The sequence below is a fragment of the Bipolaris victoriae genome (genome assembly GCF_000527765.1).
Source record: "Bipolaris victoriae FI3 unplaced genomic scaffold scaffold_97, whole genome shotgun sequence".
NCBI lineage: Eukaryota > Fungi > Ascomycota > Dothideomycetes > Pleosporales > Pleosporaceae > Bipolaris > Bipolaris victoriae.
In genome coordinates, this window is record NW_014575295.1 from 99216 (window position 1) to 110513 (window position 11298).

Genomic DNA, 11298 nt, shown 5'->3' on the forward strand with positions numbered 1-11298 from the left:
GCAAAGGAGAAGAGAGAAAAAAGAGAAAGAGCACTCGTCCATCAAAACACACAAGAGCCCATCGCGTGCCCCTCCCCCACAATCCCCGCCTCACCCAACCAGACCAGACCAGACCAACCCAACCCCCATTTCTCACACGCAGATCAAAGTATGAAATCAGGAAAAAAACAGCAGCGATCCAGCTAATCTGAAACCGTAGATCTTCTTCCTAATAAACACTCTATTTATTCATCCTTTCTATCTCCCAACGTTCTCCTCTGTATCGTCACAAGAGTCACGAGTCACACATCCCCACTACTACCACGCATAACCAGCGCATATCTCAGGGTCAAATGAGGCGGGAGGTGCGTTTTAGATTTCGCGTTTGGGTTGTTTAGCGTGCAAATATGGTGATTGTCTAGGTATAGCTGATAGGGGAGGTGAGCGGCGAAAGGGAATGGGGGGTTATGACGATGGTGGCCATAGCTTTTTGATTGGGGGGCGGCGGGTGGTTTCCCGTGTCCCGTGTTGGATTGGGGAGTAATGGATTTGTAGATCTTTGGTTTTTGTGTAGTATTTTTGTGCAATTAGGGGTTGAGGTTGTGCTGTGGATAATAAGATGTTTTGCCGCGGTATTTGGGCAGATTGGGAAGGTGGCTTTGAAGGGTTGCGCGAGGGGGTGAGTGTGGCACGTGATATTGCGCTGTAGGGAGGGTGTTTTCTCGCTGATGGTAGGGCAGAGCGTATGTGTGGTATGAATGAATACAATGTTGGCAATTTCAGCGTAATGGCTACAGCAAAGCTGTATGTATTTATGTGAAACAAACCTAAAACGTATGCACATACGCATCTAGAGTTACAGTCTGGCTGTGGCAGCCAACCACAATACGCCTTCTTTCCCTCATCGTGACATCGCAATGTCGGGTATCATAAATTCTCATCCTCCAGTCTTTCCCTGAAATCTCACAACCAAGCAAATGCATCTCTCCCCTCTTATTCCCCATCTCATTGCTTCTTCCCCTTGACCCTCTCCATAACCCTCAACTCAGCACTCCGTTGCAACCTTAGATCCTCCAATTCCCTCTCCACCGCCTTATTCTTCTCCACAACCTCCTTCCTCTTCTCCATGCGCTCCTTGACCTCTTCCATCTTACTCCTCACCACATCTTCCACTACCCTCTCCAACTGCCCCGCATCCTCGATACCGTGCTCTCGTATGAATCGATCTGCAAACTCCTGGATCGTATGCGGCGAGGGTCCCGGTCCACCGGTGTAATATCCGTTCTTGTGGGTGAGATATAGACCGGGTACTGCGGAGTTGTGGGTGCGGAGATGCGAGGAGAGCGGTATGGGTAGTTGTGATGCGGAGATTGTAGGGATGTCTTGGGAGGGCTTCCGTGGTGAGGGAGCGGATGGCGGGTTTAGAATGAGGTCCATGAGGCTATTTTCAAAGGCTTCGTCGTAGCGCACGGTTGAAGGAGAGAAGTCGACCATTGGTGAAGTGAGTTCGGGTTCGTCGCGTGGTGTGAGCGGCGCGTTGCTCATTATTGTGTCTTCGTTACTCATGATGTATGCACTTTCTGGTTCGCAGTGGGTTCGCGACACGTGAATTCTGGTAGGATATGTTATGCGACTCGTCGGGTATGGTGGAAGTGGAGTGAATGATGATGAGCGCAGTTGCGATAGAGACGTTGAAGCGTCATGACTAAGCCTTGACTTCCTGCACGCGCCTCCGCGGTCACTACAACCTCGATTCCTACCAACCAAGAACTTCACAATCCAACTTTTCAAACATCGCTATATCGTAATCATGGCCGACAAACTCCGCGCACAGCAACAGCTCGAAGCGCTCCAAGCGCGGTATATTGGTATCGGCAGCGCAGACACTACGAAACACGAATGGACATCCAACATTGCGCGTGACTCTCTGTCGAGCTACGTCGGACATCCGCCTCTTCTGCAGTACATGAGCATCGGACTGGGACAACCGCGCGAGAAGACCAGACTACAACTTTTGGAGAGAATGGTTAGGCCTGTCGGACCGCCGCCTGAGGTGAGTAGAGCATGGGAAAGGAATTTGTTCAAGCGCAGATGCTAACAGGGGTATAGCAGCAAGACTGAGGCAGGATTATATTCAGATGCAATGTGAAGAAGTCTACCAAAAGCATTTCACTACACAAAGAAAAGGGCAAAGGCTGCTCTTGGTACCGACACGACGAATGCATGCAAGGATGGTAGTCATATGGCAACGTAGAGCCCATGAGCCGGCTACGTGGTGCTTGTTTGAACGGCTCTTAGCTGATTCTATAGACATGCTTAAATCCATAGCAAACGCCGGGAGCTGGTGGTGATGGTGGTGATGGTGAGAGGCATGCAGACACCTCGACTCGAATGAAGATAGCCCGGCTACCCTCGTTAGCGGAGGCCAAATGATAGTTCATAGCCCATGTTTTGTCGTGATGTTGTTGCCTCAATCGCTCTCACTTCCACTGCCTGCATGGCCGTCATCGTCATCCTCGACGATGTCTCCACCAGCCTGGATGGCAAACTCGCCCTTTTGCAGCATGCTCTTCAGCTCCGTGTTTCGTGGGTCAACCAGCTCGACGGGCTTGAGCTTCGCCTTATTCCGTATTCTGGGATCGCATCCTGCGTCTAGGAGCATGGCGACAATGGATTGACCATGGGGCCAGACGTCTTTTTCGAGCGAGTTGACGTAGCGTACGGCTTTGTGGAGGGGCGTGTCCTGTTCCATGCGGTCGATTTCGTCAATCTCGAGGCCTTCTTGGTCGAGCAGCATGTCAATGACCTCGACTGTAGCGGCGTTAGCGGGTGGGTGTCCCGAGAGGCAGCCTGACCGGAGGATTGGAGGTACTCACAACTTCCGTAGGTGGCAGCAATGTGAAGGCAGCCGTTGCCGAGTCCATCGCGCGCGTTGTTCAGTATGTCTGCGACATAGTCGGCAGGCTTCTTGTCCGACTTTTTGGCAGCGGCATTCAGGTCGGCCAGTGTTTCCTCGAGGAGCTCGGTGTTGTTGCGTCGGCAGGCTTCGAGAACAAGTTCTCGAGGAGAGGCTCCCTGTAGGCAAGTTTTAGCAGCGGTCCTTTTGGGGCTTTTGGGGCGACGGCCATGTACATACGTCGTGGTGGTCAGCCATGGTGAAGGAATCCCGTGGATGCTTGCAGTGACTGGACAAGGGCGGGTGGCTGACAGGTCGGGCACAGCACACAAGCACACGGCACACGCGCGAATGTTTCGTCGACTTGTTTGGCGGGGTATTTCGGAAGTGCTAACGGAAACAAGATGACAGGCCCCAGGGCGGTGAAGAGGGCGATGCTGTTGTTCACGGCGGCGCCCAAAAGGCTGCGATAAGATGTCGAGGCAGTAGTCAGTGAATTAGTGACATTGCCTGTCCTCTCCCCGGATCCAGTTGCATAAGCTCGCAATCTGAGACAGCCCGACACTCTCCCAAGCCCAAGTCCGCGCCGCCGCCGCCGCCCACCACTGCCACCACCGCACAAGGCTATGGCTGGTGGCTCGCCCCGCACTTTCCCCCTTTCGGCCCTAGCGCCCTAGGGTCCCGCTATAATCTTTCGAGCAAACGCATGCATCGACGACTCTACGTATGCCTACATATATGTCCATGTACATGTAACAGCCACAACCACACGGCCCACCACCATGCTGCTCTGTAAGTTGTCGCACACGCCCCCGCTTGCTGGCGCTGCAGCCACAGCTAATAAAAATCCCTCTAGTCTGCCCAACATGCAGCAACATGCTGCGCGTCTCTGCTGTCCCGCCCGGCGACCCTACCACCGAGGACTTTGTCGGCCAGAACCGCTTCGAGTGCCTCACCTGCCCCTACCACTTTGTCATCAACAAGCGCTACTATGAACGCAAGTATATGAAGAAGAAGGAGGTCGAGGATATCCTCGGAGGAAAGGGCGCGTGGGATAATGTCGACAAGACCGAAGGTATGTGGCCAAGTCTAGTCTCCAACATGCCTATCCTGGCAAGAATACGGCCCTAACACTGAGAAATAGTACAATGTCCAAATGAAAAGTGCAGAAACCACGAGGCCTACTGGTACCAGCTGCAGATTCGCAGTGCCGACGAGCCCATGACAGCTTTCTACAAGGTGGGTTGTGCTTGCACCGAGGTAGGAAGGAACCTCTTGCTAATTTTCAAACAGTGCACCCAATGCGCCAAAGAGTGGCGGGAGTAGACTATCGCCATTTCCAGCACACACGCATACATTTGAGGAGTTTAGGAGCAGTCAATATTTTGGTATACCCCGGTTGAATTTCTACAAGTGCAAAAAAGTACACCATCTTTCCGCAGCTGTGACGCAGTCCGATTCGTTGGTCTGGAATTCCATTCAGAAGCATCACAGATTGGCAAAAAGGATCTTCAAATCATGGCGCAAGCTCGCCAATAGCCACCTGAATAAAATTGATCTAAGGCCAAAAAAGAACATGTTGAAAAAAGAAAAGAAAAATACGACATTATAGCGTACATGCTCCAAACCTAGCGCACTAGCACCATTTCCATTTCCATCCCCATCATCCTCACCTACAAATTCTTCTGCATCGTCGTCCCCTCTCTCCCAATTATCCCAAACATTGGCACAACACTATCACTGATCCCCTGCACCTTGTCCCTTGCACCACTGCCACCACCAGTCCCCTTGGGACTCCCCGTCGCAGGCGTGTTACTCGGCCACGCCCACAGCGTATCAAAATCAATCTGCTCGTCCAGCCCACTCTCTTCACTATGCAGACTAGGTACCCGCGTGGCTTCCAGTGCCGAGAGATCGAGCATCGTGGATAGCGAGGGCGCCCCCAAAGGTAGCGATGCAGAAGGCGTGGCCATGTCGAGTGAGGGTGGTCTGTGGATTGGGGATAGATGAACTGAGAATTCCGGTTCAGGTGGGTTGAGTGTGTTTTCCTGCGTTTGGGCAGCGATTGAGACGGGGACTGTGGGTTGGACGGGCAAGTTCATGACTTGGGGTTGCGGTGGTGTTTGGACTTGGCCTGGTACTTGCTTGAGGAGCGGTCGGTCGTTGAGGGGTGTGGTGTGTAGGCCGGGGTAGATGTGTATGGGAACTTGGTGGAGTCGGGGTGTGCCGTCCAGGGGATTTGTTGGTTGGACTAGACCAGTTACATTCGGGGTCGGCTGCTGCTGTTGTGCTTGCTGCTGCTGCGGTACCTGTACGCCGTACAGCTGTGATGCTATGCTCGGTAGCGTCGAGTTGCTTGTGAGACTGTCTTTTCGCCGTAGACGCTGTTGTGTGACTACATCTCTGAAGGAACTGAGAATGTACACAAGCCTAACGGCCTGTTGATCGCTTTCGGCGCAGTAATTCATGACGTTGATGGCGTTGGTCACGCAGTTCTCAGTTGCATCGATTTGGTAGAGACCGGCAAAGTCGCTGGCGAGGATAACAAGTGTAGCTGCGAAAAGGAAGTAAATGACGGCAGGGTTACGACGGGACAAGTAGCCCGCATCAAAAGCGTTTTGGACCAGAAGGATAGTGTGCACAGAGGCAATCACACACGCCTCGCTGAACCGTTCCATACGAACAAAGGGTCGAGGCCCCCTGTTTCCTGGCTGATCTACCTGACGCTGTGTCTCCTTGTTGAGAATGTACAGCAGGAACGGTCGAGTCAGCAGAATGATGGAGTGACAATAAAACAGATTGACGTGCAGAATAGCTACACCCTGACTGGGCGATGCAGTTGCAGCCTGTCGCCACTGTAGAATGGGTGTCAATGCCCGTGGCCATTTCTTGCAAATATCAGAAATCTCCTGTGCAAGCCGAGTGCTGATTTTGCGTCTTTGGTAGACCTTGCGTAAGATGATACCAATTACCTTGCAGCTTCGCACAGCAGCTTCCAGTGCTGCGGGCCCTGTTTCGTCGTAGTCGTACACTGTCTTTGGAGTAAAGCCCCAGGACTGGTTGTAGTCACCGTCAGAAGGCTGGAGCGTGTCACCCGAGCAGTCGTCCTCAGATATAGCAGTTGGACGACCCAAGGAGCATGATAGCAGACGGTCGATAACAAAAATGGATCGCCATAGATCCTTCCGCTGAACCTGCTCTTCTGGGCTGAATATCACCATGGTCTCTTCTCTGTGGAGACCCAGTGCAAGAGCGGATCGTGCCGCCATGCCAAGCAGGGCGAAAGCAGTATTCCGCTTTGTCTTGGCCAACATGTAGACTGACATGAGTAGCAAAGCTTGAACAGACCAAAAGTCCTGATCCTCTAGCCCAGTCATAGGATCGTTGAGGTTCTTAGCGTTCAGGTAGAATGCTTCTGCTCGGTCAAGATGCTCGCTCCGTAACTTGTCAATGATGAGAGCTTCTGGACTACCAGACAGCGGCGTTGCCATTGTCAAACCAATGGCAAACACCAGATAGAGCAAGCATAGCCATGACGAACTCACCGAGAGCGGATCCGAATAGCATTGTTCCAAGCTTTTGAAGAAGGAGTCACGGTTAAAGACTTGCAATAGCCCATGGGTGTTGATGAAGAAGGCCTCTACCAGAACCCGGGCCGTCTGCTCGTCGGGTAGGAGATGGGTATGCTGGTATCCAAGTGGAAGCGAGTACTGACCCTCTACTATCTTATGTCGACGAGGGTCGGTAGTGAATGGAGAAGGTCCGGCTACCGTCTCAACCATCATCCGAAGGAGCTGGAGGAAAGATAAGGTAGCTGCATCACCGATATACAGTACCCGACCAGTAGGGTCCTGTAGCATCCTACTCTGACTCGGGAACTCAGCGACATCATCTCCACCATCATGCGAGGTGGTGTCCTGTGACACTGTCGGTCTGCTGCCGTCACTGCCATGATTCGCTGGCGGTTGAGGTACAGCAGCAGAGTTCGCAGCAGGGGATGGATAAGAAGCCTCCTGATTCGAGCTCACTGCACGGGACACGAGGGATGGCTGTTGGGGAGCGGTAGATGTCCGTCGGTGCAGGGACAGTGGTGAGGGCTGGGCCTGCCCATTGGTGGGTGTGTTTGCCGACGAATTACCATTTATACTACAAGTGAGAGAGACGGGTTAGTATTAAGATGAACCGAATCAAAATGTACGTCAAGAATATCCCTCATGGATCACTCTTGTGTACATGCAGATACCACGCATGTTTGACAAGTACAGCCGCCTGATTGAGAGAAATGTAAGTACATACACGGGGCTTGGGGCGTTGCTAGTAGTTTCAACTACGCGCTTCTTCGCGGGTGGCCTGTCTTCGCTTGGAGAGTTTGGGTCTCGGTCCGTGTATATGCATGTGAATTTGCGCTGACCAATTTTAGCACATTGATGCGTGGATAGGTTGAAGGCTTACCTTGTCACAAGTGTTGCAAGGTTGGAGGCCGTTACACTTTTGGATGGTTAGCTTTGGTCCTGTTGATTGGAGGGCTTGACGGAGGTGCTGTAATGATGGAGGGGCAGGACTAGACTAGGACGTCTACGTTAGACATGTGCACCAAAAGGGCTATTCTTGCGTGCATGCCCCCGGAGCATTGCACAGGCTAATGACATGTCCCGAGCCTGCTCGTACAAATATCCGGCTCCGCTGTGTTTGAGCGTGGCCAAATCAAACCGTTGGGTGGCATGCCATGAGGCGGGTACACCACGGTTCAGCGCCGAGGAGTGGCAACACGCAAGATGAGCCCTCTCTGTGAAGCAGCCGTCCTAGAGTGGGATGAAAGCGCACAACTCGCCTTTTGTTTTCTGCGCTTGCAGCTCTCGCATGCCTGTGCAGTGCGCTGCCGCTGATCTATGCAATACCGTGTTAGCACCACTACGGCAGCCACACCGACACATGCGAAACGGACCTGGTGGAACCTTTGGGCGCGTCATCCTGTAAAGGCTATGTACGTATGCGCCTCGGCTGAGGTCGGTGGTTCGTCACGTGCAGCGGCGTTGAGTGCTCAATGCTGATGGGGACATTGCCGACGCGACGGAACGATGAAGTGTGATCGGAAGATGCACTCGCTCGAGGTGAGAACGGTAAGGAGAGCACCCCGGGACTCGCTCGCACCCCCCACCGCCGAATGCAACGGCGACGCAAAAGGGGTCCCACAGTTTCGAGTCGAGCGACTGGCGCGCGAGCCGGCGATGACGGGACGACAGAGACGGTCCTGCGGATGGTTTATGGGTGCAATGCCCATGGGGTCGTCCCTAAGCATCACGCAAAGCTTGGGCCAGCACCTTTCCGGAAGTCGGGTAGCGCAGCAACGTCTGCCGATCGTCACAGAAACCGTGTTCCTACATGCTGGGCCAGTCCGCCTTCGGCATCATGCCGTCCACATGCATGCCGTGGTTGGTAGACCACGCTCATCGCCACAATGGCTTACTAGGACCAGCCTCGACATGCAGCCAGACACTTCTTTCAACGGCTCTGCCGTTACCAATCTTGGCGTCTCGGTCCGCCCGTCAACGGCTCCCATGGCTTGCTCTTAAGCCGCCGCTGCCGTCACTCGGCCTGCCAGAGTACACATCTGGATACCATCATTATCACCATGGCACCCTTTCTAGGAACAGAACAGGACCAAAACAATCAGTCCACCCAACCAAACGCTTTGCTGTTGGGTACAAGAACAGCCCTGGACCAACTTCTAGCAAAGGCCAAAGACAACCTCCCTCAAGAGTCACTGCAGCATATTACCAATGTCAAGTTCTCGACCGCCAACACAGGATCACCCTACTTTCCAAGCCCATTGAAGCAGACGGAAGCAATCTCGGCCCTCAAGGCTGTCGAGGCAGGCGTTGCCTCTGCTATAGCTGATCTTCACAATGATCAAAAAGATCGCCACATTGCAGTCGATCTTGAAAGAGCAACAGCTTTTCTCTTCTCCACCTACCTCACCACTGTAGGAGGCCTTGACAAGTCGAATCCCAAGGTCAAAAAGTTACTGAAAAGTAAGCATTGACAATCTAGACGCTCATATTAGTCACCTGACCAAGACAGACACGGACCTTCTCCAAGCCCAGTCTATTCTCTACCGCAGGTTGTCTGCAAATCTCTATGAGACCAAGAGACCGGGAGAGTACTTTCACCTGCATGGCTCCCTCGAGGCAACCAAAGCACTGAACATGGTTGGTCTGGAAGGCTTCCGACCTGACTTGACCGATTATCACGAGTGCATCAAAGTAATTGAGGATCGCGTCCGACAATTTACGGTAGAAGAGCTTGAAGAAAAGAATCGGGCGATCAAACAAGCTGGTGTGACCTGCCTAAAATGGGATGACTTCCGAACTACTGAACACGGTCAAGCACTGATGCAGGAGCCACCCTGGAAAGTAGAACCTCTGGAAACCGACACACCACCAACCCCACTACCCTTCCGATCTTCACATGCACCAAAGCCGCAGATCCTCTCTGGCATCCGTGTTCTTGAGCTTTGCCGAATCATTGCCGGCCCGGCAATGGGCCGTGGTCTTGCCGAGTATGGTGCTGAAGTTATTAAAGTCACATCGCCGAACCTGTCCGATGTGCCTTTCTTCCAGGTGGATGCCAACATTGGAAAACATACGACCGACTTGAACTTGAAGGATCCGAATGATCGACAGACCTTTGAAGAGCTTCTACAATCTGTAGATATTGTTCTTGATGGCTATCGCCCTGGCAGCTTGAATCGTCTTGGATATGGACCACAAAAAATGGTCGAGTTGGCGAAGAAGCGTGGCAAGGGCATAGTATATATTGCCGAGGACTGCTTTGGCCACGTTGGACCATGGTCATCACGTCCAGGTTGGCAACAGATTGCAGACTGTGTTACCGGCGTAGCCTGGGCACAAGGTCAAGCAATGGGGCTGAACGAGCCTGTCGTACCGCCGTTCCCCATGAGTGACTATGGCACAGGCTGCATGGGCACCATCGCTGCCCTAGTCGGGCTCTACAGGCGGGCCAAATCTGGTGGGAGCTACCTTGGTCTCACTTCTCTATGCCAATACGACATATTCCTGCTTCAGCTTGGTCTTTACGACGATCGCACAATGGCCGAGCTCAAGAAGCAACACGACAAGGAGTTCTTCGAGCTACGTCACTACGATTCAGTAGATGAGGTTGGCAAGCGGGCCCTCAAGACTATGAGAAGAACACACCCAGAGCTGTTTGAGGACCGACATATGCAGGAGTGCTTTAGCAGGGGTTTCAACGCCAATGTCAGGACTATTCGACCCGTAGTCAACATTGAAGGCTACTGGAACGGATTCCTGCGCAGCTCGCGACCAAATGGTTTCGACCAGCCTACATGGGATAATTGGGAGGTTGATGAAGATTTATTACGAGCATAACGTATTTTTCTTTTCTTGTATCTAAGCGTTCTGTTTGTTCCTAGATCAGCCTCCTATTTCCCTGTAAAGCATTACTGTACTACATAGCCTTCCTTTCCTACCAAAATTATAAAGAACCTTAAGCGCCATCCTTTCTTCCCCTTGCATTGTTTGCTCTTTCATCATCTCTCGTCTCGAGCTTCATACGTATGTATCTCGCCAAGACGGTGTAATATTACATAAATCACGCGTTTAGCCCCACCTCTCACAACGCACCGCCCCCCGCCATCTAGACTTCCACCTCTTGTGTAAGCTGGTGCATCTTCCGACGATGGGGGCGGCTACCCAACTTACAAGCAACGCATGCTGCAATCTACCTTTACCTACATACTTACGGTCCATACCTCTATATCGTCATGACACGTGCACACGTGACATGCACAACCCCACACATTCCCAAAATGGTAAAAAAGAAGACCAAAAAAATCCTATGTATCCAAATGCAGTTTATCATCCCTTCATACATGCTTTATCCTCTAATATACGCCTAGGGGCCTTTTGCAACTGACAACCATGCATCTAGCCCTTCCCATCCCCCCATGTTCACGCCTCTCCCAACACTCCCTTTCCCCCTTACTACCTACGTAGCAAAAAAAAAATCTTTTATCCCCTTGCACCTCATCACAAACCCCGAACTTTACCCTTTCCCCCCCTCGCCTACCCATCCATCATACGACAAATCCACCTAGTCCCAAAAAATCCCTCCCCTCCCTCAGCCCTAACACTATCCCTCCCGCGCCCTCTTACCCGACACCGATATCCCATACCCAGCAAACGCAATGCATACCCGTTTCGATCTTCTTCTTCTTCCTCCCCTGTTTTTTTTTTTAAAAAAAGAAAATCGGCAAGGGCAAGACATCGGGCCGCGAGAAAGAAAAAAAAGAGGGAAATCCGGGTAGATTTTCGGGAGACAGGTATGTGTAGGTTGCGGTGCGACGACGCGCGGAAAAAGGTGATCGCGGTAAGCAGTGGGGG

At 52.3% G+C, this 11298-nt stretch overlaps 7 protein-coding genes across 7 annotated transcripts; 4 read left to right on the forward strand and 3 right to left on the reverse strand.

Annotated features, from left to right (window-relative positions):
• Positions 1-984: 984 nt before the first annotated feature.
• Positions 985-1545, reverse strand: COCVIDRAFT_108918 (hypothetical protein; the record flags this gene model as incomplete). The annotated part of the gene is made up of 1 exon (XM_014697495.1): positions 985-1545. The coding sequence occupies one exon, from the start codon at positions 1543-1545 to the stop codon at positions 985-987; it is 561 nt and encodes a 186-aa protein (XP_014552981.1).
• Positions 1546-1789: 244 nt separating this feature from the next.
• Positions 1790-2100, forward strand: COCVIDRAFT_29756 (hypothetical protein; the record flags this gene model as incomplete). Its single annotated transcript, XM_014697496.1, has 2 exons — positions 1790-2032; positions 2089-2100. 2 exons carry the CDS (start codon positions 1790-1792, stop codon positions 2098-2100), a joined length of 255 nt encoding a protein of 84 aa, XP_014552982.1.
• Positions 2101-2449: 349 nt separating this feature from the next.
• On the reverse strand, positions 2450-3133 carry COCVIDRAFT_19077 (hypothetical protein; the record flags this gene model as incomplete). The annotated part of the gene is made up of 3 exons (XM_014697463.1): positions 2450-2790; positions 2856-3054; positions 3116-3133. 3 exons carry the CDS (start codon positions 3131-3133, stop codon positions 2450-2452), a joined length of 558 nt encoding a protein of 185 aa, XP_014552949.1.
• A 524-nt stretch (positions 3134-3657) lies between these two features.
• Positions 3658-4201, forward strand: COCVIDRAFT_29758 (hypothetical protein; the record flags this gene model as incomplete). The annotated part of the gene is made up of 4 exons (XM_014697497.1): positions 3658-3667; positions 3732-3950; positions 4020-4114; positions 4169-4201. The coding sequence occupies 4 exons, from the start codon at positions 3658-3660 to the stop codon at positions 4199-4201; spliced, it is 357 nt and encodes a 118-aa protein (XP_014552983.1).
• A 347-nt stretch (positions 4202-4548) lies between these two features.
• Positions 4549-7125, reverse strand: COCVIDRAFT_29759 (hypothetical protein; the record flags this gene model as incomplete). Its single annotated transcript, XM_014697498.1, has 2 exons — positions 4549-7021; positions 7109-7125. The coding sequence occupies 2 exons, from the start codon at positions 7123-7125 to the stop codon at positions 4549-4551; spliced, it is 2490 nt and encodes an 829-aa protein (XP_014552984.1).
• Positions 7126-8507: 1382 nt separating this feature from the next.
• Positions 8508-10284, forward strand: COCVIDRAFT_108937 (hypothetical protein; the record flags this gene model as incomplete). The annotated part of the gene is made up of 2 exons (XM_014697499.1): positions 8508-8907; positions 8957-10284. 2 exons carry the CDS (start codon positions 8508-8510, stop codon positions 10282-10284), a joined length of 1728 nt encoding a protein of 575 aa, XP_014552985.1.
• A 578-nt stretch (positions 10285-10862) lies between these two features.
• Positions 10863-11012, forward strand: COCVIDRAFT_108951 (hypothetical protein; the record flags this gene model as incomplete). The annotated part of the gene is made up of 1 exon (XM_014697500.1): positions 10863-11012. The coding sequence occupies one exon, from the start codon at positions 10863-10865 to the stop codon at positions 11010-11012; it is 150 nt and encodes a 49-aa protein (XP_014552986.1).
• Positions 11013-11298: the final 286 nt, after the last annotated feature.